At 45.5% G+C, this 25,375-nt stretch overlaps 1 protein-coding gene across 1 annotated transcript; it reads right to left on the reverse strand.

Moving 5' to 3' along the window:
- Positions 1-247: 247 nt before the first annotated feature.
- Positions 248-25,065, reverse strand: arhgap22 (Rho GTPase activating protein 22). The gene is made up of 10 exons (XM_004080179.4): positions 23,945-25,065; positions 17,019-17,218; positions 15,108-15,195; positions 7,043-7,171; positions 4,814-5,021; positions 4,597-4,729; positions 4,443-4,516; positions 3,591-3,712; positions 2,472-3,480; positions 248-2,216 (listed from the first exon to the last, which is right to left on the reverse strand). Exons 1-10 carry the CDS (start codon positions 24,198-24,200, stop codon positions 1,994-1,996), a joined length of 2,442 nt encoding a protein of 813 aa, XP_004080227.3. The 5' UTR covers positions 24,201-25,065; the 3' UTR covers positions 248-1,993.
- Positions 25,066-25,375: the final 310 nt, after the last annotated feature.

Below are 25,375 nucleotides of genomic sequence, written 5' to 3' on the forward strand. Positions count from 1 at the left end.
CATGTATAGACTTAAAAAGAAATCTAGATTCTAAACCAGTGTTGACGTTTTGTTTTGTTTTTTTAATGGTAAAAGGACAGTTCACCATAGTCTCAATGATCTAAGAAAAAATATTTTAAAAAATTATGTTTGACTTGGTTTTCTTGCATTTTCTCCTCCTGTATGACTCTTCAGAGTCTGCCTATAGGTTAGGTGAGACTTTACAGCTGTGATTCATTGAAAAAAATACACGATTTTTCCAGGAAACTCTGGTAACAGTGGTCATCTTTATTCCATTCATCACAACAGACAACCTGTAATAAATAAGCACCATAGCAGGACAAACATAGAGGAACATAACGGGGGGGGGGATTCTGTAGGAATGACAGTACCTGTTGTTCTAGACCATCACAGTCTGCACTGGTGAGCTCCTAAAGTCATTCCAAGTTCTTTCACACTGAACGGCCTCTGAACACAAAAATGATTCATAATTAGAGGCATATTGTGACAGGTCCATCAAAGACCCACTCCGGTCATCTGTTGATCTATTTTCAAAGCGTACCCAGTGGTTTTTGACTGCAAATTATGCGGTTTTTGGCCAGGGGGGAGAAATCTGTCGTAGCACAAAGCAGCAGGAGTTCATTAGAAAATCCTTTTTAACATGTGGGCGTGAACTGTTGGTGTGGAGTAACCCCGCCCCCTTTCTGTTGCTGAGACTGTGTGCCTACAGTGCGGAAAGTACAGTTCATGGATCTGGTCGTGTAGAAGTGGAGGCATCAGGATGGACCGGAGCCGGGAGCTTGTGGCCCGCCCATCGTGTATTATCTAAGTCACAAACGACAAACTTTTTAAAAAAACATCTTTTCATCTGCTTCTGATTCACAGTGATTTGAATAGAGAAAAACTCACTTTTATTAACCAGCAGTACCTATTGATTTCAGCTTCTTTCGTCCCTCTTTTCTATGTCGTCCCACCGGTTTCCTTATCAGGGCGTCACATTCAAGGATACATTCTTGATGTAAGACTTTCTCCAACTTTTCAATAAAACTGGCATCTTTAAGAAAATTGACATTTTGCTCTTTCACTCTGAAATTAGTGGAACATTTACTGGCATAACGCGTTCCAACGTTTCCCGAAGACACAACCAGAAATCTCCAGTTCTTTCTTGATGGCAGTGTTCAGCTTCTAGAAGGCCGCCGTGAGAGTGCACAGCTGTGGTCCGGTTTTGGTGTTTACTGCGGCGAAAGACCGTTCGGCAAAAAGGCATTTCGAGTTGGCGAGAAGCTGAGTCTGCAGCTGAAAGCGGGCAGGCGGTAATGAGCGAGGCACTGAAAGGGCCTGAGAACAGCAATGGTTACCCTGAAACGGCCGCAGCAATAGTCCCACCTGTTATTTCCAACAGAAACTGCCTGAAAACGGTTGGTTCTCTGAGAAAATCCTGTGATTACAGCATACAAGTGTAATCCTACAGTAAAATGTGGCAAAAAATACTGGCAGTGAAAATGTAGACCAATGCAAGTCCAGAACCTTCTGCAGAAGAGAGGGTTATCTCAAATTAGTTGGACCAGGTACTTAAGGGATGGAATTTTGAATAATTCTTTCAGTTCCTCCTAAATTTCAGAACTGACTGAACGATTGGGCGCTGCTTATTCTGAGGCACGGCCATTCCAGATGATGTGATCATGGACCCACCAGAAAAATGCACCAAACCATAAGGGGATACAAACTTTTGGACAATCTTTTGTGAGTTAACCTGCTTTAGAAGGCCTTCAACAAGTCACAGTGAAAAGATATCGGTCCATGTTCTTCAGAAACGGCCATCGTGACACATTCCTTGAGTCCTCACGGTCCTCCCAACATTCTGTTTCAAGCATGCAAAAGAGCTGAGTTTGGTGGAGACGTTCCTGATGCAGACATCCAGCACTTGTTAGGATTTCCTGGTCGATGCACAAAGGAGGACATGGAACTCCGCTGGTGGCCTCAACGTGGAGATCAAACAAAAGGACGCAAAGTCTCAAATGTTGCTTGTCCTTGAAGTCATGGCCAGATCTCCCAGCGTTGTGAAGAAGTCCTCCATCTCCTTCTCCAGAAGTCTGTTTCGGTTCTCTGCGTCTTCTCGTGCGCGCTCTGAGTTTCGGAGCTTGATTTCCAGCATCTGTTGCTTCTTTCGCTCCTGCTCCATCTCTTGTTCCAGACGCTCCATCTGAGCACAAAGAGCAGCGCTGGACTCCTCCAGTCTGAGAAGATGAAGCACAACATGAGGGTCAACTACCCATGTCTCGAATAAATCCATAATCTTTCTTTTAAATGTCTTTACAGTACTAAAACTAACTTACAGGAGTCATTTACCTTTCTGACGCATTTCTAAAGAGGAATCCTGATAGACATGCATTCATTCATCTAGTCTCTTCTAAAGGCTCCATCGTTCTTTTTCTGATTTTTCTAACATTCATTCAAATGAAGCTCCTTTTGGTTCTTCCATACAAACTTACTTCTGAATCCTGGCTTCATAGGTGGACTTCTGCTTTCGCAGCTCCTCCTTCAGCTCCTCCGCTAGAATGCCCAGCGTGAAGTCAGTCCCTTCCCCTTCCTCAGTCGTGATGATGAATGGCGCCATGGTTGTTTGGGTACCGCTCCCGTTCTCGCTGCAGGCTGCGCTGCTGCTGCACAGCTCCATGGCCTCACAGCTGTCCTGCTCCGAGCTCGGCTCCATTATCATACTTCCATCGTTCTCCCTTTCATCCTCCCTCTGGTCCTCCACCCACTCTCCTTTATTGGCAGCCTCAACGGCACCGCTTATGTCCCGGGGGGCTACCCGCTCACCATCAGAGTCAGGCACTGAGATTTCACAGGAGGAGGTGGACCACGGTGTGCTGGAAACACTTGGGACACTCCCGGTGCTGGAAGAACAAGTGACGTTGTCATAGGTGGAGAGTCTCTGGGAGGAACCAGTGGAGTCCCGATCACGGGCGGACCTCTCCCCTGAGGATGTACGCCGATGCCCTCTGAGAGATGACAAGCCATTCATGAGCCAGTTACCGCCCCCTCCCCCACCAGATGTGCTGGTCGTTTCTGCCACTGTGTTGCACTGCTTGGCCTGTGTCTGAGAACGAGGCACAGAAGAACCTTTGAAGGAGTATTTCCAGGATGGCGTGGCCTTGACCTGTTTACCTGGGCTAACCATAACCTCCCCTTTCCCTGCCGAAGATGCCCCTTTTGGTCCATGGTTTGGGTTGGGTGCTTGTGTAGGTGGGACAGCTGCACAAAGTCTGGCATCCAGGGAAGAGGCACTGCTATCCAGCTCTTGGTTGGGGTTGGATATGGGGCAGGTGCGGAGGTCCTCCTCTGAGATCCAAGCCCCCAAGCTGCGGTGCTGGAGCTGGTGACCATGGAGGGGTACTTCAGTTTGGGGTAAAGCGGCTCCCTCCTGTTCCTCTCTCGTGTATAACCGTTTGTGTTCTCTAATGAGGACCGTCATCAGATGCTGGACCAAAGAAGTACCTGGACAACATAAATTCCCACATTATTGAGGTACTTTGCTGTTTTGCTAGGTTTAGTCCACGTGTACAACCTGGAAAATAGCAGAATATACTGATAAAATGGGTGTCTACCTTCCATGAGAGAAACTGGGTCCTCCATCTTGGGTCGTAGAATGTTTGGTCCAAACACTGTGGCCAGGTTCTGGACACTCATCTTGTTTTCATTGGAGTGAGACTGGACCTCATCAAGAAATCTAAGGACACAGAAACTGATGTCAGACTTTATATTAACTCTGTGATGTTTTTTTTAGTAACCAGGCTTCCTTTTGGTAAAGTCCCATTAGTGTTCATGCACCTAAGTGTGTAAAATGTGTTCTCCAAATCTGACCGATCTCCTGCGGGAGGGGTGAGCTGCAGACACAGCCACGCTCTGGCACCATTTGGTTGTTTACCCCCCCAATCCAACCCCTTAATGCTGAGTGTCAAGCAGGGAGGCATTGAGTCACATTTTTAGAGTCTTTGGTATGACTCCTTGGTCTCTTCTGTTGGAAGATTCCTCAACATCTTCCTGGATAGTAATTGGCTGTAGGAAGCTACGCTGTGGGAAAGGAGTGACCGGAACCTCTTGATCATGTGTATTATCTTCTTCTATTGGCTTTTTTCTACCAAAATATTACCTCCTATCTTCAAACTGACAGATTGAACTTCTTGGAATAATCCCCCAAACATTATGCTTGACTGGTAAGACTACTCAAAATGTGTCGCTGGGGCTTACAAAAGGGAACCCCTGTGGAAACTATCATGGATCGTTTCCTGATGCCTCTTGAGTTGTGAGCTAAGACTTAGGACATATTCTTGTCTGATAGATTTTTTCTTGGAAAAACTCCACCAAAAATGTGGCTTCTTTACAGGGTCCCTCCTAGAATCACAGAATCCCCCAAACCTCCCGATTGTTTGGGATCAGACATGATGAAGTGGACATACTTGCATATGTACTTGAGAAGATTGTAGTTGGGCTGAGGTAGAGTGCCTACTTGCTTCCCGAGCTCCTGGACCCCCTAAGGTAAAATTAAATGGACATTATTGTACAAACTATTTCATTCAAATGAGAAGACCACCAAACAAACCCTCCACAAACCTCCTCCTCATTTTTGGCCAAAAGCTGTGCACAGGTTAGAAAGTCCTCATACTGATAAAACGGGATGACTGGTTCTGGCAGCTCTCGAAGGTACAGTTTTAGCAAAGATGCAACGGTGTGAATGTCTGTGTTACTGAAAGAACACAGACAGAAAAAAGAAACTGTGATTATCGGAGGCAGGCTTTTGAAATTGCTGTCCCACAAACACTCTGTCCACCTGTCAAACAAAGGCTTGTCTCCACAGTCAAAGGCCTCCTGCAGTTCTTTGACCAGGTTGGCTTGTCCCGGCATTCGGAACAGACCCTCTTCATCCAGACCTCTTTCTCTGATGAAGTCCACACACTGTTCCACCAGGAGGGGAGCCAGCCGAGGACCAAACTTCTTCTCATACTGCACCGTGTCTTCTAGACGTTGGCCGAAGATCCCTGAGACAACAGGAGACACAAAAGACCTGTTCTAAGAACTGTATTTTCACTTCGTCCAGCTCCTGGAGTGATCCATAGAAATGTTCCTTAGAAAACATCAGAGTTTGTTCATGTGACGGATTCAGATCCAGACTTTTCTGAGAAGCGGTGGGACAAACAAGCAAGACAGGCCCCCACCTATAGCTGAGCTTTGACTGACAGGTCTGTTTGACAGTATAATCCAACATCAATGGAATCAACTTTTGTGAAAATCTGAACACCTTTCCTGAACCCGTCCCAAAGAATCTTTATTTTTTGTTGTAAAGTTTGACAGTTTAAGTTTTTTAAACAACAACCCCCAATGATTAGTTTCTGAACTGCACTTGACTTCAGCTGGAGTTTGTTTTCAAAAATGCTTCATTCCGGAAGTTATAGAGCTTCTAGGAGTGTGAGACAAAAGACAAAAACACCAATTTAGATTTCTCCAACATTTCATTCAAAAACAACCCATCATTTAAAGTTTGTGTGACTCTGATGCTGCTGCAGGTTACCTGTTGACGGGCTGCAACAGTCGCAGCTGACTGACAGCTCGCAGTAATCGTGGAACTTCAGAGAACAAGCATTGCAGACCAGCAGAGATGGTTTTTCATACATCCCAAGTCCACATTTCAGGTTGTTATTCCATCCTGTGTCTGGCATTGACTTTGACCGTTCAGATTCAGATGAAGCGACGGCGGGAGACGGACGGCGGAGAGCAGCCCATGGGGGGGCAGATATGTGAGCAGCAGCAGCAGAGGCTGCAGGGCTGCCGCTGCCGCTGCTGCCGCCACGCTGGCGACAGATCTATTCTGGAACAGGAACTCCAGCAACTCCAGACTAAACCTGAGAGGGGGGCCGGAAATATGGCGGCCCACAAAGACCGACCACACGTGGTGCAGCTCACCCCCGTCTCAACTGTCCGAGACCACCCAACACTGGTTTTTGAAGACTTCTAATCTTTTTTCTGTCTAAGAAAAAAAAGGGGGGAAATTACTAAATTTGATTATTTTTTTTGTCTTTGAAAGTACCTTAAGGTACTAAAAACTTCAAATGAGTTGATTCTTAATGATTATTTGTCTATGTGCAAGAAAACAGTCTAAAACGTAAAGGGGAGCATGTTTATAACCAACAAGGGGGGGGGGCGTTTTCTTCTGTTAAAGAGCAGCAAATGTCAAACCTCAAAAAAACAATTAGACTGACTTTTAAGTCAAAACAGGAAGCATAGTTTGTCTAGATTGTAGTTTTATTAACACTAATATGGACATTTCATCTTGTTATTTAATTGTCTTAGTATTTCCATTTTGAGCAGAAATCAGCCGTAAACATCTATTTTTACAATAATTTTATGTTTTTATGTGTGCGAGTCCTGCCAGATGATAAAGTGGTATTATGCACATTTTTGCCAAATGTCTTCAAAGATTACAAGTAAAAATGAAGAGCTGCTGTGGAGCTATATACTATATATCCCTCCTATAAATAGTGTTATTTGTAACCCCACTCCTGCTGCCGTCAGCCTGAAACACGTCTGCGTGTATTTCTGCTGTGCTGTTCACACGTCGGACACGAAAAGCTGAACCAGTCTCAGATCAACACCAGGGAAACACAAAAACCACACTTGCACTCATCTTTCTGTCTTTTTTTTAAGTCAAACTGGATCAACACCGAAGGGTCAGTCAATGCACTGAAGGTGGAAGAACATTAGTAAATAGTCTGCAGAGGAATCTGTCCTTCTGCTCAGGGGTAGAATAACACGCCGCCTGGCCTGAGTTGTAATCTGTTCTGGTTGTCACTGTGATCACACTTTTAACGACACGTGTCTTAGATAGAACTTCAAAGACTCGACAATGAACGGCTGCAGCTTTTTTGTTGATCTGTGAAGCTTTAGGGCAGAAACCAAAGCTTCTACCATAGAAAAGGATGTTTATTAACCAAAAACTAACATTAGATGAACAACGACGACCACAAACAAATCCTGACAAACAAGTGCTTGTTTTTGGCCTTACCTCCTCCAAACGGCGCCCAGATGACTCGGCGGATGGCCTTGACCCAGTCATCCATGTCCGTCTGGGAGTTTGCCATGAGCAGAACGGATTCATGGCTGATGGGGGTCCGGTCCTTCTCCCCTGTCCCACCTGAGGAGCACAGACCAGAAGGTAAGAGGCTCCATCTTCCATGTTTCACACTTACAGCCACATCTGTGTCCCATCAGACATTCCTCCATTTATTTTTTAGCAATAGAATAATCAGCGGAACCACATGAGATGTAGAGATTCTAACAGTAGATTTGGATGATTCCAATCAAAAATTCAAAATATTTCACAATGACATGAAAAAATCAAATTCCAATAATCCTAGAAAACGTCCCAGTGCAGTGACTGAACATACAGCAAGACTTTGAGAACACTAGAGGGCAGCAAAGCTCCAGATAGCTCTAGAGTGGACGTCACTGGTCACATGACCGTGTGAATCTATGGCGTTAAATTCTGTGCTGTGAAACCTCAGAGCTTAAACTCTGTTTTCTGCTTCAACTACATCTGGAAAATCCTCTTAAAGATTGATGATTATAAAAAAAACAGCATTTTCAGAGACTCGACTCAATTTATGAATAATAAAACTTCAAAAAGATAGAATATAACTGCACAGACTTTTGACTATAAAAGCACAGTGTGTTTATATTACCGTTAATCACCACATTCATGTCATTAACTGCTCCTGGGAGTCAGAATCAGTGGAAACACTAACAGCTTTATCTCTTCTATTGTTACTGAATTGACTATAGTCTTTACAAGAATCAGATTCTGATGACCTCGTCCTCCTGCTGACTCCTGGCTCTGCCTAATGCCTTAGTCCCATCTGTCCTTATGGGTGAAAAATGGTCAAAGCTGTAAGGGGAACACAGGTGATCCATGCGAAATATCAAGGTCGTTGACCCCCCAGTGAAGACTTTTGTTCTATGGCCATGCTGCCTGCGTGCGACAGGTGAACAGTTAAGCAACAAGTGAGGGTAAGTTGGGGTGCTGGACAGACCTTGTGCAGCCCAAATCCCGCAGACTATACAATGAGCCGGTTAGTTGTGTTCACGTGCACGCTCCTCGCTGCAGCCAGACTGTTAGAAATGAGGAAATAAGACGCCGTAGTTTGTGTGGACGTCGCTTATGCATCACCGGTACACTCTGAGTGGTCAGTACAGAGCACTAACGCCTTACTAAAGACTAGAGCGTGGCGAAAGCATCACCCGGACGTCACGAGTGCGTGAAACTTCCATTATCCTTACGAACACTTCACGCACGTCAGTGCCACGTTCCATTTTCATGACTTCCTGCGCTCCCCTAAAGATGCTCCTCTCTATGACCTTCCACGGACCCAAAAACCTGCAGCACCCATGCAGGTCGACCCCCCCCATTACGAGTACATGGGATGAAAGCTTTGTTTTAAAGCTTCTTATGTTTGTGCAAAGTGATGGATTTTAGGAAGATTTAGATAATTTAGACTCGTATGTAAACATTTGTGCGTTTTGGATCCTATTTATTGCTCCTTAAATCTCTTTGACTCGTTTCTCTCCTTTCTCTTATTCGGTCTGTTTTCCTTTTTAACTGGAGTTTGAGGATTTCTGAGGGGGCGGCCCCCTCCCTGGTCCCGGGTTAGACTCGTTATTGTGGGGCGGTGGTGTTGCCACAGCCGCAGTCATTGTTGTCACAGTCATTTAGCTGCCAGAGGAGAATCCAAATATAAACAGTGGTGCTGTAAAGCTGAGGGTTCTTGAGGTCCCGCTGCCGTGATGAAGAGCGCTCCTCTGCAGCTCTCGCATTTAAAATGCACTTATGCTATATATATATATATATATATATATATATATATATATATATATATATATATATATATATATATATATATATAAACCCTGATGCATCTTTAAGATTATTTAAAACAAACACAAATTTGGAAAACTCAAACTCCGACCAGATGTCTGTTCAGGCTTTCCCTCCAAAATTCCCCGTGACCAATCAGAGTGCCTCCTCTTCATCAGTCGGAGTCTGATTCTGCAGAGCGTGCTGCAGCTCACGCATGTTTGCATTCATGCAGAAACCACTTCAAGTGTTTTCAGACCCGGCAGAGCAGCAGATAAGACGTGGACGTGGGGAGATAAGGACAGTCCAGATTGTTCTCCTGGTATCTGGAAAAAGGCTTTTGCCCACCGTGAATGTTGGAGACAGATGAAAGCAGATCAACCACATAAACAAACGGCAGCAGCAGCACACAATTCTAACCTCATGCGGTGAACAACAACAACAACAACAACAACTACCTAACGCTAAAACCACTTTCAATAACAGTGGGAGAGTTTTTAAAGAAAGTCTCCTTCATGAGGGAAACTCGTCGTCTCTGTTGCTGAGGCTTTTTGTATTTTTCCCAAAATGAACTCAGTTCTGCTTCTGGATTCAAGATTGATGTGTTGCCATGGTAACCTGTGATTTTCAAAATAACTTCAGTTTTCAGCAAAACTGCCAGCAGAGCATAGAATGCCACATCCAACCGCTTGTCCTTTTGTCCATCATCCATCATCCATCCATCCATCTATCCATCCATCCATCCATCCTTTCCATTCTTTCCACCCTTTTCCACCAACTCTTCCCTGCTTTCTCCTCATTGTCCTCTGAATCACTATCATCTCTTTCTTCCAGTGGAGCAGAGATGAAACGTAAATACTAAATAAAACTCGGACCACCTCAGCCGACCCAAAGTCTCCACCTTCATCTTAGTCCCACTAAACACGGGATTCTGCCCTTAACCTGCTGTCCATTCTGCTCCTCCATGCGAGTCCCACTAGAATCCAGGATCTGGACATTCAGAAACGTCACAGTTCCATAGAGTCAGACTGTAACAGTCAGAGGAAAAATGAAAGACATTCTAACATCTAAGAAGACTTTTTCAAACAAAAAACTTTAAGCAAACTGTTATGGACAGAAAATCACTCTCATCTTTGGCTCCAAGTCAACAAAAGAAAACACAACACAATCGGTTATTGTTTAGTGTGAAGAAGAATAGAAAGTTTGACTCCGAGAAGGACAGAGAGTCCCTCTGACAGGGATCTTCTGGGGTTTTGCATGGATACACATAGAATCCTGTTTTCACATTCAGAAGCTTCCTTTTTGTCATTTCTCTGTATTGTTTTAAAATTCACTTGTGTTTTTGCTTTCAAGTAGATGCTAAATTAAGTTTGGAAGCAGTTTGAAGTATCTTTTTACACCAATAAAGGAGTTGAGATGATTCCTTCTGCTGGGCTTAAGACATGCTGGAAATAAAATGAGGATGTGCTCAGACGGCATTCAAAGTGTTTCTGATCATTTCCGTGTAAAAATTCACTTTTGTGTTACAAAAGAACCCGTGTTCGCACTAAAGTGTATGTAAGAACTCAATAAATGAGAGGTGCAGCCTGCAGCTCTGTGGAAACGGAAAACCCCGCTTCCTTGTGTTTCCAGGGCAAGCATGCACAACGATGCGCCACAATTATCTGTCAGCAACTTGGATTTCAGCACAAACAGTCATCGCAGAGCAGACGAGGACGCTGCAGGGAAACGGCGCAGAAGAAAAGGTGCGTTTCTGGAGGAGAGTGTTGCTCGGCCCAGAAAATTCCCAGAAGCGCCTCTGTAAAAGTCAGCAGCAGGACATGAATCAGCGCTCAGATCCATAAAGCTGCCGTTCATCTGACCAACAACATTCTCCCAGCGGCTCCGCCTCGGCCTCTGCCGCTCTTGTAAAAAAGCTCCAGCATCTGTTTCCCGTTACCTTGGAGACGTGGTTTCCTCAGTCTGTCCGGCTTGCAGCAGACCGGGCCCATGTCTGAGGCTGGATCGGGCTCCGGAGCGGCGCCGTTCCCTCTCCCCGGACTGCGCGCAGCCCGCTCAGGGGGCAGATGGGTGGGCAGGTAGAGCGGATGCCCCAAAGCCGCCAGTGAGGCATGCCCGATGCCAGAGGGAGCCTCGGATCCTCACTGTCCTCCTTTCATTCAGGCTTCTTCCCCGACTGCAGAGCAGGCAGCAGGTCTGTTCCCTCAGCCCCCCTGGGGAGAGGCAAATCCCCGAGGAGGAGGGTAACAAGGCCTCCTCTCAGTAACTGTGTGCAGGAACGGGGAGATGGGCCGTCCTCCATTCTTTGTCAAACAAACGCAGACGGCAGCCATCAAGCTCAGAGAGCTGAAGGAGCTGCAGCTTTCAAGAACTTTCTGTTTTTAAGTTGCACTTTTTAAAGTTCTGCCTTCAAACAAGTTAGTTTCACAGTTTATTTACACTTTACTCTTTACAAAACTTCACTCTGAGTTCTGAGTATTAAACTCGAAACCGAAGATCAGCATTTTACTCCTAATTTTTAAAGGAACATCTTCGCTTTGCTTCATCACTGTAATGAATTCTGTCAGAATTCAGATTCAGGGAGAATTCCGTTTGGTTAGATGACACGACGCCACTAAAGCCGTACGTCCTGAATGTCAGGCTGTCAGGGACGCCACCGTTAAGCCCAAACCTTCTCAAAAATGTGTGAATTGAGCCTCCATAGACCCGAGCTAACATTTGACCGACACAGCGGCCCAGTGAAGCAGGATGAACCGCTGTGGTGGTCAGACCCAAACTGGGGTGTCAAAGCCTCACCTGAGGGGGTTAAAGGGGTCAATCGCCACTTTAACCCCATGTCGGAAAGAGAACCCTGCATCCATCGAGGTTCAAAGACCCGCTCAGATGAAAACTGAGCTTTTTAATATGTAGCATTGGGATGAATTAAGATGAAAATGTGCATTTCTGAGGATCACCCAATTTAAATTATTCTGAAATCAGAGCAGAAGGAAAAATACTGTTTGAAAAAGATCGGATTAGTGACGTAGAAATGATGCTGGGCGGGGCTGCCCGCTCCATGCTCCGCCCCTTTCAGATGCATCCACCTACAGACAAACAGATCCGTGACCGTCGTTGTTTTCCTGGTCTGAGCTGGAATCTGGATCAGAACTGGACGGACGGATGGATCTGATGTTGCTGCCGTTTTTGTTGCACCCGTAATGCTAGGCTGGAGGTGTGAGGGGCTGTAAGCTAACGGGACGGAGTGTAAACACGGCTCTCGGCAATGAGGAAGGGAAAAGGGGGCGGGGTTACTCTGCACTAGCAGTCCCGCCCACAAATCAGAGGTGAAATTTATATAAACATGTCCAATCATAACGAAAAGACCACTGGAGACGCTTTGAAAACAGATCAGAAGATGATGGAAGTTCAGCTCTGTCCTTTTGTGAAGGGCCGGGGCTTCTGGGAATTGTAGTTTTGGGTAAAAAAGCTTTCACGGGTCCAGCATGAGATGAAGTCATGATGTTCAGATCATCCAACCGAAGCCCGTTACTCTTTGTGGATCTTTGGCTGGGGTTTGGGTCGGGGGGAGGTCGTCTCGCCCGTCTGCGATGTTGACCGACCATAAAACAGACACACAGACGGTCAGCGGCTCCAAACGCAAACACGCCAAACGCTGGCAGAGCTCAGCCTCCTCAGATGACCTTCTGACTCAAAGGTCATCGCTCTTTTATTCTCTGAAGTTCAGGTCCAAACCTGGACGGGGGTTCGTTCGGACCCGGAAGCTTCAATCAGGCTTTCATGAGGTGGGGGCTTCAAGTCTTATAAATAATTTTCTTTTTTTTAATCATCAGTAGCATTTTTTTAACGTAATGACGCTTTTTTTGTTTATTTCTAAATCATCAGATGTTTTTTCTTCACAGGGTTTAGTTTGCAGTGCAGTTGTGAAATTTAAGAATGTTGAATTTCAAAGAAAAATAAAACTTTAGAAGCCTTATTATATTTATAAAAGGAAAAAGTAAATGAAATGTGTTCAGGAACTGACTCATTCTGCTGTTCTGGAGTCGTTTGTCTCCACTGTTCTGCCTCAAATGCTCAGATTTTGGCTGAATAATATTATCTGTTATTAAAAATTAGACTGAATTCTCCAATTGACATCCTTCCACTGATTTCTTTTTTAGATGGCTCTGGCATTCCCACAACGGTTGCCAGTTCACACAAAAAATAAAAATAACACAAAAATTACTGATGTGAATAATTTCCATTGACATTATTATGGGATGGCCTAACCACCTACAGCAAAGTGTGAGATTTGGTGATTTTTCTCGTTTTTTTCCACAATATGGGAAAACTTCGCTTTTGTTTAAGCGATTTTCATGAAATGCCACAAGCACATCACCAGCACCACAGACGCTTTGTTGACCTTTAACTATGGGGAGAGACTCCCATCTGGAATAAAAAAATAAATAAAAAATCACCTTTACTGAATAAAGTATACTTATATAGCGCTTGCTACCTTCTTACAAAGGCCCAAAGCGCTTTTACAATCACAGTCCCATTCACACACACACACATTCACACACTGATGGCGGCTTCGCTGCCGAACACTGGCGCCAGCCTCCCACCAGAGGCAAGGTGGGGTTCAGTGTCTTGCCCAAGGACACTTTGACGTGCAAGGCGGGAATCGAACCTACAATCTTACGATCATGGGTCGCCCTACCGCTGCACCATGGCCGCCCAGCACCAGCTACAAAGGAAAACGTGTCCGGGGATTTCCATCGATTGTCTTGCAACTTCTTGAGCATCATCAAGAACCTACTGTGGAAAAAATGTTGGAATTGGAAGTTGTAGATTTTGGTGGCGTGCGCGCGGCGGGTTCGCATCTGTTGCGATCTTAGTTAGCTCGCTAATGTTTTATCGGAATGCCGTACAAATCCTGAACACGATTCCCTGCCTCAAGCTGAACAAAACGATGAAACGTACAATATGAACATATTAGGAATGTGTGTGAGTTTTGGGCACAGGAAATGGCTCCTCCCCCCACTGATGACATCATAGCGGGCAAAACCATTAAAAACAATAGATTAGGCAAAAATCTCCACGGGGCTTTCGGGGACAAAAAAGTCAGAATTCATTAACGACACCATTAGACAGATGTCGGGGATATCCAAAGGAAGTTTTGACATTATTATGGGATGGCCTCCCAACCCACAGCTTGGCCATTTTGTGACAAAATAATAGATTTGGTAATGTTCACGTTTGCCCACAATTTGGGAAAAGTAAACTTTTATTCCAGCAGTCTTCACCAAATTTCACACACATGGCGCTAGCTTGGACTTTCGTCTACCGTTGACCTCGGAAAGTGAGGTATCTCCAATTAAAAAAAAATAAACTAAAGAGTTTTAGGACCAGCTACAGATGAAAACTCATCCCAGGGAGTTTCATCGATCATCTCCTAACTTCTCTGGCGTAATCGTTAAGCAATAGGAGATAGAATGTTGTCTTAGAAGTTGTAGATTTTGAACGACGTTCGCGTGGCAAGCTTACAAAAGTGGCATTCGCCTGTTACTTGCACATTTTCCAACCAATTACTGTGGAAATTCAATGCATAAACTCCTGGTAAGAGTTAAACAAAATGATAGAACATAGGATACGACTATATTAGAAATGTGGGTGTGGTTAGCAAAGAACCTCTGTTGGTGAGGAAATCCAAAAGTTGCCTTTACAGATTTTTCCCTAGGCGACCAAAACACAAAAGGTTGCTATGGAGATAAAACCAACAGAAAAGCTGCCATTTTGAAAAAGTGTTGTCGTTTTTTTGACTTCAATTCATAAAATTGTGTGTGTGTTTGTGTAGCGTCGATTCAACAGGCCTAACTTTAAATTGGTTTCTAGGATGGATTTACTCTATTTTGTGTTTTGTTTCTACCCCCCTGGGGCAGCACAGACCTGAAAGCGAGCGGGACGTTTGGCTTTGACTAACCCTTTTGAGCTCCATCAATCCAGCTGACAGTTAGTGTCCATCAGCCTGGATCACATCGTGCTGCGCTTTCACTTCAACTGACTTTTACTCTGAAAATCCAGCAGAATCATGAGGTGAAGTGAAGGTGAGAAGAGAAGACGAGTTGGGTCACAGCGCCCTCTGCTGTCCCAAAACAGGCCTGCATCTGCTGAGTGAGGGAGATGGTCTGTGGTTCCTGTTTGGGGGGGTTGTCGCTGGACCAGAGGAAGAGGAGGGGCTCACCTGGTACGATCTCAAACAGGTGTCTTCCTGGTTCGTCCGGGTTGGCTGCGAGCTCGTTGACCTGACACCCCTGCAGAGGGATGCAGCCCTGAAACGCAGACAGAAGCTGTCAGTCAGACGTTTTCTATGTTCTCTGTTAGTTCTATGTCACCTCTAAACCCCCCGCAGCGTTTGAAGGAGCTTCTGCTGCGATGCAGCCGAAAGCAGCGCAGATGATCCGAAGACATTATCCAGATCAATACCATTTTAGCCCTGAGCGCTGAGGCCAGGCGAGCTGTGAAGACATGCCAGCGCCTGTGGGCCGGCCCGCTCGGCTGGCATCCTCCATCAAACAGGCAGAGGTCTCTGCCAAAGCGCCTCGGCCAGAGGGCTAGGCAGGCGGCCACTGGCATTAGTCACCATGGCAACAAATGGAAGGGGAGGGATGTTAGACAGGGGCAGGGCAGGGACAGAAGGATTTACGGCCTCCTCATTCAAGTAATACAAGTTACTAAATCAGATTTATGTCGTCTCCATTACAGGAACTAATGGAGACGTCGGCATCCAACAAAGGAGTCGGTTTGTCCATCAGTGGATTGATCCCCACACCATGAAAGGAAGGCAAACCTGCCCCGATCCCCACCCAGTGTGGACGTTTCTGCACCAATCATCCTTCATCCTGGTGGGGGGGTCTCCTGCTGCAGTGATGGGAGCACCCCCCCCCCCCCCCCTCACCCACACCCATTTGTAACCCTGGATTACCTATTGATTAGAAGGGAAGCAGAGGAGGTTGAGTGGCGACGTCTCACATTCACGTCTTTGTGGGGGAGGAGTTGTTTGGGGGGGGGGGGGGGGGTCTGCATTCAAATCCCTACGGGACTAAAACGTGTTCTGGAAAATTCTGATCAGAGAAAACGGAGAAACTGTTTTCCTGCTGGAATCTCATCTGGAATGATGAAAGGAGATCACATGACGACACAATCAGATTTTAGTTGGTGAGTCAGCAGAAAGCTAGAAAAGACTTTCTCATCTGCTGAGCGATGGACGCCGTTTCCTAAACGAGACGGTCAATCCCTGTGTCTGCCGGTCAACGATGCAAACGTCGCTTTCTGAAACCGCAGATCTGTCCAACGACAAACCAGAACCCAACTGGGAGTGTCTGCAGTCTCTGGTTGTTTGTATCGTCTCTTATTTGTTTGGGTCGGGTCGGACCTCAGAACCTGTTGATCCGTATGAATCCACAATGAGCTGTTTTCTTAGTCTGCTCTATCCTAGGTCCAGGGGCGGAGCTTGACGATTTTCTATGGGAGGGCAGGAAGTGGGCAGAACAACAGAGTGGAATCCAAATGAACGGATCAAAAATACGTATTTCAAACTGCTTTTGTCTATTTAATGCTTTTGCAGTGCTTCAAGAAGCCTGCATTGGTGATTTTTTTTTTTAGGACCTCTGTTCATAATTGTACATTCAGTTGAAAGTTGGGGGTCGGTGTTTTCGGTCCTCCAGACGATTCAGGTCTTAGTCTGGAAGCTGCAGTTTCACCGCCGTACAGCAGATGTGAAAACAATGTGCATCAAATAAAAAGCATTTCTTTGACATTTTAATGTCCTTTCAGTTTTTACATTTAAATAGATAAGGGTTTTTAAAAATAATGAATTCCTCCACTGCAGACCCAGAGCAATTTGATTGAATTAACATTTCTGCAGATGAAGTTTCTATTTTGAAGTTGCGTTTCAGTTTTGTCGCCGTTCCCAGTTTTTTTTTTTCGTGTAACTTGTACGTATCTAGACTCGTGTGAAGGTGACGTTTACTGACGTCAGTGTAAACACATTGAGACGTGAGTTTTGGCGCTGTTTGGTCTCACAACTGTTGGGCTCCTGATAAACTGGGCAGAGCCTCCGTCCCCCCTGAACCTCCGGCGGCCCCGCTGGCACCTGCGGTTTGGTTTCCTCCTCGTCTTTGTAGAAGAACAGCTGGTCTGAGCGCAGGACGAACCAGCGCAGCTGCCAGTTCTTCATGATGCTGCGCTGCTTCTTCAGCCACCCGGCCTTCAGCGCCCCCTCCTGGAGGCCGGGGGACCCCGGCCGGCAGGGACCCCGCGACACCTCCCCCATCACCATGCTCTTTGACCTGGCTGGGGACACAAACAGAGACCTGGTCAGGTCCTTCAGGTGACGGGAACCGCCGGGTCTCTGCGCAGAACAACAGATAATAATGGGACCACAGGGGACCCCCGGAGCTGCTGGGCCGACTGATTCCCAGCAAACCAGGGTAACCTGAGCTCCACCAAGGACACATTAGAAGGAAACACAGCATCTCCTATTGATCAAGTATGAAACGGATCTTTCATTGTTTTTAAGACTCACTTGGCTCTAAAGAATCGATCGATGAGGGATGGAGCTTTACTGAAAATAAATCCAGATTCTAACTCAGGCAGATTTAGTTTTTGGCTGTAGTTTAATTTATTTACCAATCAAAGACCGACATCGGTTCATTTGTGTCACTTGTTTTTCGCGACAAACAAAATTGGTTTGGAGTGAAAATTCTAAAACAGAATCCGGGTTCATAATTAATCGTAAACAGAGATGTGAATAAAGATCCAACACAGATTTATTTAAATTTGCATTTGAAAGGTAACTATTAAAAAGCAGCTCCCCCAACAAAACCATCCATTCTCAGATGAGGCTGGGATGACAGAAGCGGTTGAGGGGGGGTCCAAAAATCAATGTTTGTTTTTTCATGCCTCCAGCATGTTTTTCACTCCCACCATTTGTTACCCGGCAGGCAGTAGATGCTCTGAAATGCGACCGTTTTAGCTGCAAACAGCTGCCTGGAGGCAGCAGTCTGAGGCTTGTGCAGCTAATTTAAGGCTCTTTAGGAGACCACAATGCCGTCTGACAGGAGAACAAATGGAGTTTACACATGAAACCGTCATCAGATTCTTTTATTCCTTCATTTCTATGACGTTTGGATGAGTTCCTGTTCTCTTTTGTCTCCACACCGTTGGTTTTTGCCCTCCAGGGTGCTTCTTTCCCTAACTGCGTTTTGGAAGACGGGACTGGATTTTCTCCAGAAACCTGTCCGTCTGCTCCTCCAAGAAGATGCTGGAGAAGACGTGGAGTTTAGGATTAGCTGTTGGTGCGGTCGACCCATGATCGTAAGGTTGCAGGTTCGATTCCCGCCTTGCATGCCCATGAGTCAAGACACTGAACCCCACCTTGCCTCTGGTGGTAGGCGGGTGCCTGTGTTCTGCAGCAGAGCCGCCACCAGTGTGTGAATGTGTGAGTGACTGGGTCAGTGACTGGGTCAGTGACTGGGTCAGTGACTGGGTCAGCGTTTTGGGCCTTTTAGGTAGAAAAGAATACGCCATTTACCATTCTGATGGACGCCACGACCACAGACATTGCTTTCACGTGAACTAATCATCTGGTTTTCACTCTTTAAAAGTCTGAGGTTCAAATCTGTAAGGAAGACCAGGTAGAAGCAAAGATTTCTCTCTCTCATCTTATTGTTTTATACTTCCTTCTCGCTGAAACTGTTGAGCTCCAAGTTCCTTTTTAGATTTTAGTCTCGGTGGATTTTCTCTTTTTCCATTTCTTTTATGCTTTCTGTCTTTCTTCTGCTGCTTCTATCGAGGCTTTGGGATGATTCATGAGAACCTAAATTAGCTTTATTCCACTGAAACGGTCATTTTAAACTGCATTTCCTCTCTAGAATGACATCATTTCCAGGCTGACAGGAAGAGATTCTCTCTTAACATTAAAAAAAGACAGAATTCTTCCTGAGGACCCTAAGAAGAAGCTGAATTACAAAAAAAGGAAGTTCCAACCAGAAAAAACACAGGAACATGAATTTAAAAGATTCAACATAAAGTTTAAAATGAGGAGAAGCTTTTTCCTTTTCTCTTTAAAGGTTTTTCGCCGACCATATTTGGCTCTGTGGGCGTGTTCTTCAGATAGGAAGTTTGTCTTTTTAGTTCTTTTTTTACTATTTATTTTTATTTATGATTTAGTTACCTTACATAAAACAACATAAACATTACCAAGAGTAACAATAATCATTACCAAACATAAAACATATTTAGAACATTATAGTAAAAGAAAAAAAACATAATAAACACACATGTATAAATAGTATAGTATAATTTTTTTTCCTTTCCTCTTTCCTTTTTTATTCTCTAAATAAAAAAAAAAATCCAAATACTTTAAAAACTAGGGTTTTCATTAAGTTTATATATTCTTAACAAAACCAGATTATTTTGAGCCATTCTTCTTTTTCACATAAATTGAGTGACTGAAAATAAAAACAGAGCTATTTATGAAAAGTATTAAAAAGTGGTTTGGTCAAAACTTTCCTTGCAATGTCTGGACATTAAGAACAATAGTTTCTAGTCTATTAGATACTGTTTTTCTACCCCAAATGAAGCATTTTTGAGCTGGAACAGCGTCTTTTTAGTTCTAGTAGCTGTAAATCTGTCCTGAGAGGATTGTTCGGCTCACCTTCCATGACCGCCACGGGTCCAGGAGCCGCTGGTTCCTCTGGACCGGTCCAGACCTCTGTGGGCGCAGCAGTTCCTCAGACCTTAGTCCCCGTGGAACATGCTGCATGCGTGGTTCAGGCCTGACTCACGTCTGCGTTTGTGCTGAGCGGGCCGCCCCCCTGCACCCGTTTGGGTCTTCAGGGTGATTCAGAACTTCCTGGGGTTTTGGGTGGAGCCGCTGTGTGGTCACTCACAGCTCAGAAAATAGGATTTTCCTACGAAAAGCCCACTTATTATTTTTTCTTTTTCTTTTGTGAAGTGAGGGATTCAGACGATGAACCTCAGGTTTTCAGGACAGTCTGGATTTAAAGTCCCTCTCTGATCATCTTCTGATCTATTTCCAAAGCGTTCCCAGTGGTCATTTATTCATTATGATGATTCTGTTTTTTTTAGCAGAAATCCCCAAACCCCGTGTGTGTTTTTTTAGGACATAGTTCCTGCAGAGCGGCAGGAGTTCATTAGAAATTCACCTCTGCAAGTGGACGCTTCAGAAAGGGCGGGGCAGGGAGCTTGTGACCCCGCCCAGCGACATTTTCCGCACAAATACGATCTTTTCCAAATGACATTTTTTCTTGATTAGTAACAATTTGAATCTAAATTTTCTTTGTAAACGTCCAACCTGTTAACCACAGTGTTTTCCACATGGGGGGGGGGCTTTACGTGGATCAGTGGCTCTTTGTTTGAGGGTGACGGGTTCTGCGTTTGAAAATGAACTCTGACGTCACACGCATCTTTGGCGTGTTGCAGAACATTTGCTTCAACCCTAACGGATCCAACGCGGGGTTAATATCTGGTTTATTACTGCGATTGGAAACGGAAAACTGCTCCAGTATGAGAGTCTTCCGTAATCCAAAGTTCTCACTCTAAGAGCACACAAAAAAGTAAAAAGCCTCTTCATTCGTTCTTCCTTATTTTTAATGCTAATGATGGCTAGCAAACCAAATTCCACTGCAAAAAATGCACCAAACTTTGATTTTTTTTTTTTATCAATCCAGTCTTCAGGCCTTACTGCTCATCCATCAACTGATGCTTCACCTTAATTCGCTCTGATGACCACATCTAGCCGTGAACGACCTTCTTTCCAAAACACAAAGCTAGATGCATGAACCTCATTTGGCTCCAATCAAATTCTAAAAGCACAATATGAATCTACTGCAAGATAAAACAAATAGATTTGGAGCCAGAGCAGTTCAGCGTGTCACCACCAGGCGGTTGGTTATCAAACCTTGTTCGCTCTCCATTTGTCAAAACCTCACAACGGAAGTGAACTTTGAAAGTTTTGATGTCCCCATGGAGATAAATCCTAAACTTTACTATTTATTTGAAAATGAAGGTAAAAAGGGGGCGTGGCTTTTAGATAGCACACAAATCCTCGGCCCTTCCTCAGAACTGTTTTTTCCACCTTCATGCCCATTTTTGGTCGTTTAGGATCATCAAACGGTGTCAAATCCAACCTGGACAAAGTCGTGAGATGGATGCTGACGCGGCATCCACACACACTGATCGTCCTGAAGACCAAGAGATGCAGAAGTCAGGATTCAGCCCGAGGATGACTCCACAAGGCGACGCCTCGTTCACAGCTCTACAGCTGCATGGACATGGAACATTTGAAGTGCTAAACCCGCATTCTTGGGCACGCTTTCAGCCAATGGTTTCACACCGGGCAAGCAGGGAGGGGCTTCTTTTTCTAATGTTTATTAGTCAAACTTAACGATTTGGGCAGTAAAACAGAAACGGTTCCGTTCTTTGGTAGCGTCGTTGAAATGGCAGATATGGTTTTGTATCACGTCAGGAGAGAGGCCTGGAAAAAAAATAATGCAGACGTCGCCGCATTTGGGTTCACCAGATTAACCAAATCCATACGTCTCTGCCGAATCAGAGTCCCTGATTGGTCAAAGTGCAAACGGGCTTCACTTGCGACGCGCATGTTGTACGTAGAGCCTGAAACACTTTTTCCGTAACGTTTTTATCGTGGAAGCTGGAAATGCACGTTTACAAAAACGCTGGTGGCTTGAAGGCGTGTTCCCGATGGCGATGTGACCGTAGCTGAACAGGACGTGTGGATCACCTCCCAACCGATGACAACCTCTGATCAGAAGCCTGAGCTCTGGTGGCGCCTCGCAGCTCTTCGCGTCTCAGTGTTGTCTTTCACAGATGGGGGTCTGTCGCTGTTTTAAATCCTATCGGTTTAAAGCCGACCAGCCTGCCGGAGGGCCCGACGCGTGAATGTCCCACTGCAAACTCATGGGTCCCATGACCGGCTTTTGTCACAAAACAATCGGTTTGCTGTTGAATTCCTCCACAACTCTTTGCCTTCACCAGCAAACGTTGTGGTGTGAACGACGCCGCTGTACAGAAGAACGTTGGCATCCGGCTGAATCTGAGCCCACCATCCACCCCGCACCCCGCCCATGTGTGGCTAGAATTAGACCAAACACTTTAATGATGGAGCTTTTATTGTGAAGTCTTCCTGCGTCTGCTCTCACGTGAATCTCTTGTTTCCATGTCAATAAACGCAGCAAAAGCAGAGGACCTCAACGTGATTTATAGCAGTTGAGCTCCGGCGGCCCAGAGACACGTTTACATTCAAGATACGACAACAAATCCCAGTACAAATGAACGAATACTGACACACAACAGCAAAACACATAAATACATGAAAACAGTCCCAAAGCATTTTTTTATACACAATGTTCAGCAAGGTAAAGTTTCTGGGTCAGTTCAGTTATTAAGGGTATTCCCTGGCAAGCCGGCTTAACAGAAAGAGAATACCCTCAATACCGGAAGTGAACTGAAGCGTTAAGTGACCGGAAGTCTCGTGGAAGTGGCGTGGTCGCGCAGCCGACCAGGATCGGATTGGACTGCATCCAGTTAAGAAAATTCGTAAAGATTTCAAATGTTTCCTTAGCTTTCAGTTTTAGTCTGTTTTGATGAACACAGCTGTCTTGAAGCGGCGACCGGTTGCCTCGTCCAAACGCGAACAAAGACCACAGAGTTCATATTCACACTGAGCTGTTTGGTACCGACCTGAGCTCTGAAAATTCACACACTATCCAGCAGATAATGAAGCAATTAAGAAATTTAAAAACACAAACGCCACAAATTTGTAGACGTGTGAACAAAAAAAAAACATTAGAAGTGTCTTGTTCCAAATTTGTTTTGGTTTTGTTTTTTCTCCGGGGTGTCTAAGTCTACAATTATCGAATCCAGTGCCCTTAAAATTTCCCAGAATTCTCTGTGAAAAACCAGCGTGAATCAATGTTTCACTAGATGAAGTCAATTCAGTCAACTTTTTTTTTTTTTTGGCGATGCGGACGCCGCCATGTTGGAGCCAAACGATGTCAGTAAGTATGTGATTGGTCCAAGTCGGTGAGAGTCCCGTCTCTACGGTAACCACTCTCCTCAATCAGGAGTGAACTTGCTGGAAGCCCAACCCCCAGCCACTTGGAAGCGGGCCACTCAAGATCTGTCGAATGCTCTCAAAGGTGGATGTGGGTAGCCAGCAGGCTCCGCCCACTTATAATTGTGACATCTGATTGGTCAGTTTCGTAGTTTTGTTGAATTTCCCTCCATCCGGATGTTTGAAGACCGTCATTCCTAATTTGAATTCTCAATAAGCTGCGTTCACAAAAACACAAACCCTCAAAATAAAATGTTTGCACTGAAATCAACCGTTCCTGAGCTGTTCTTGAAAATTCATCGACTTCCCCGCGCATCATTACATCCAGGTCTCCCTGGATGTCATTACATCACCCCCCACAAGTGGCTCAATCGCACGCTCCTTGGTTCTCCTTCTGTTCCTGTTTGACCTGTTCTGACCCGGCCCAGCGTGACCCGCCTATTCATGCGCCTCGTGCAGCCAACGGGCTGCTGTCAGTGAGCATCATGCACCAATGGACAAGCGGCTGCAGAAGCAGCTACATTTATATTTACAATTCACGTATGGATGAATATTCTTCCAAATCTCTGCAGGATTTCAGCGACATCCTCAGTCAGTTTCTTTCCTCCTCAGCCAGATCCGTCTTAATTATTGCATAGAGGAGGCACACGTGCATGCTCACGGCGTGCACGAGCCGGCAGCTGACGGCAGCCCGGGGATGTTGAGCGCCGCAGCGCTGAAACCAGAGATGCTCCCGGCTCCGACCCGCAGCAGCTGTGGGGAAACGCCAGTGCGGCTCAGAGGATGGAGCGTCCGCTGAGCAGCAGCAGTTCTGACGGATCAGAGACGTGAAAAAAAAAACAACCTTATTCCGTCTGCATCACCTCCCGCAGCCTCGGGGGACCCGTTACCATGGAGACGAGGAGGATGCAGAAACTCACCTCTCCGGGTCTGTCTGATCTTCGGGCTCAGCATGGTCGTCATGGCTCTCCTGTCCGCATGCTCCCCTCCTCGCGCCTCCCTCAGGCCGGCTCCTCCGCTTCTCCTCCCTCCGACCTTCTGCAGTGCGGCCGGCAGCGAGGGGGTTGGGTGAACAAGAGAGGGGAGGGGAGAGGAGGAGCTGGAGGGGGGAGGTACACCTCTCTCTTGTGAGCACACGCCCAGTGCCCTCCATCTCCTCCCTCCTGCATTATTCATGGCGTGGCGTTGGCTGATGGAGGTGAGCGCCGCCGCCGCTCAGAACGTCCACCAGATTCTCCGTTTTCCATCCAAGTAGTTATTGTTTTTCTTCTGGGAGGTGCTTCCAGCCCAACGAGGCCGCAGAGATCCTCCACCTCCTTTCTGTAGTCACTAATTGGCCCCCACCTTGCTGGCTTTTCCTACATCCACCCCCCCACCACCTCCATCACAGAAACCTGGCGTTGATTTTTAATGAATATCAGAGAAACTGTTGGTTCTCCAGCAGATCAGTGGATGGTTTGGGTCATTTTTCTGCTGCAGAACCCACTATCTATGTTTCAAGCATATATCAACATTAGTGTCATTTCAATGGTAACAACTTGTTAACCAGATCCCACACGATCACTCTCCCACCCCCATGCTTGGCTGTTATCTACAGTCCTGTAAGTTTGATGAAGGTCTAAGATCCTCCAGATGTTTCTCCAGAAGTCTCCTTCTTTTGTTTTGGTTGGTTCCTCCTGGAAGGTTCTCCATGTGTGGACGGTGGAACTCACAGTGTTTTTTTTACTTTTACTTCTTTTTAGCCTTTTTTGTGTTTTATTCTCCATGGCAGCTCATGTTGAAACAATTTCTTGACAAAAACTAAAAAACTTTTTTACAGCCCCGTTGACCCCTGACCTCTGCTCATCATCTGGGCAGAGTTTGGTCCCCATGGAAAAACCATCGGAGGCGCTGCATGGCGAGGACGACACAGATATCCCAACCTGCCTTGCAGCACAGTAAGGCTGTGTGATAGCGGTCCACCGCAAGGCCATCAGAATCCTGAACTCCTGGAAATCCTGGAAAGGTTCATCCACGTTTTCTGTTGCTATTGACCTCGCAGATGCCATTCATTCATTCATTCATTCATTCATTCATTCATTCATTCATTCATTCATTCATTCATTCATTCATTCATTCATTCATTCATCCATCCATCTTCTTCCTTGCAGATGCCATTTTGCACAAAATCTCCTGTATTAGTTGTTTTTATTTAAATCACATCTGGCTCATCGCCGCGCCTTCAATGTACCTTTGTGCTCCTGCTTTCACTGGGATGTCTGGACTTTATTTTATTTTTTTCCCTCTAATGCCATAATATAGATTCTGATGACATCTGATGAGCTCATTTTTGCTTCACCAAACATTGGAGA

The sequence above is a fragment of the Oryzias latipes genome, chromosome 19 (assembly GCF_002234675.1).
Source record: "Oryzias latipes chromosome 19, ASM223467v1".
Taxonomy (NCBI): domain Eukaryota; kingdom Metazoa; phylum Chordata; class Actinopteri; order Beloniformes; family Adrianichthyidae; genus Oryzias; species Oryzias latipes.

Excerpts from the sequence above, each read along its gene's own strand:
- arhgap22 (XM_004080179.4), bottom strand. The coding sequence starts at position 24,200 with ATGAATAATGCAGGAGGGAGGAGATGGAGGGCACTGGGCGTGTGCTCA. Across the intron at positions 15,196-17,018 it reads AGGAGGAAACCAAACCGCAG|GGCTGCATCCCTCTGCAGGG; the intron begins GTGCCAGCGGGG and ends TCTGCGTTTCAG. Across the intron at positions 3,481-3,590 it reads CCCAGTTTCTCTCATGGAAG|GTACTTCTTTGGTCCAGCAT; the intron begins GTAGACACCCAT and ends TATGTTGTCCAG.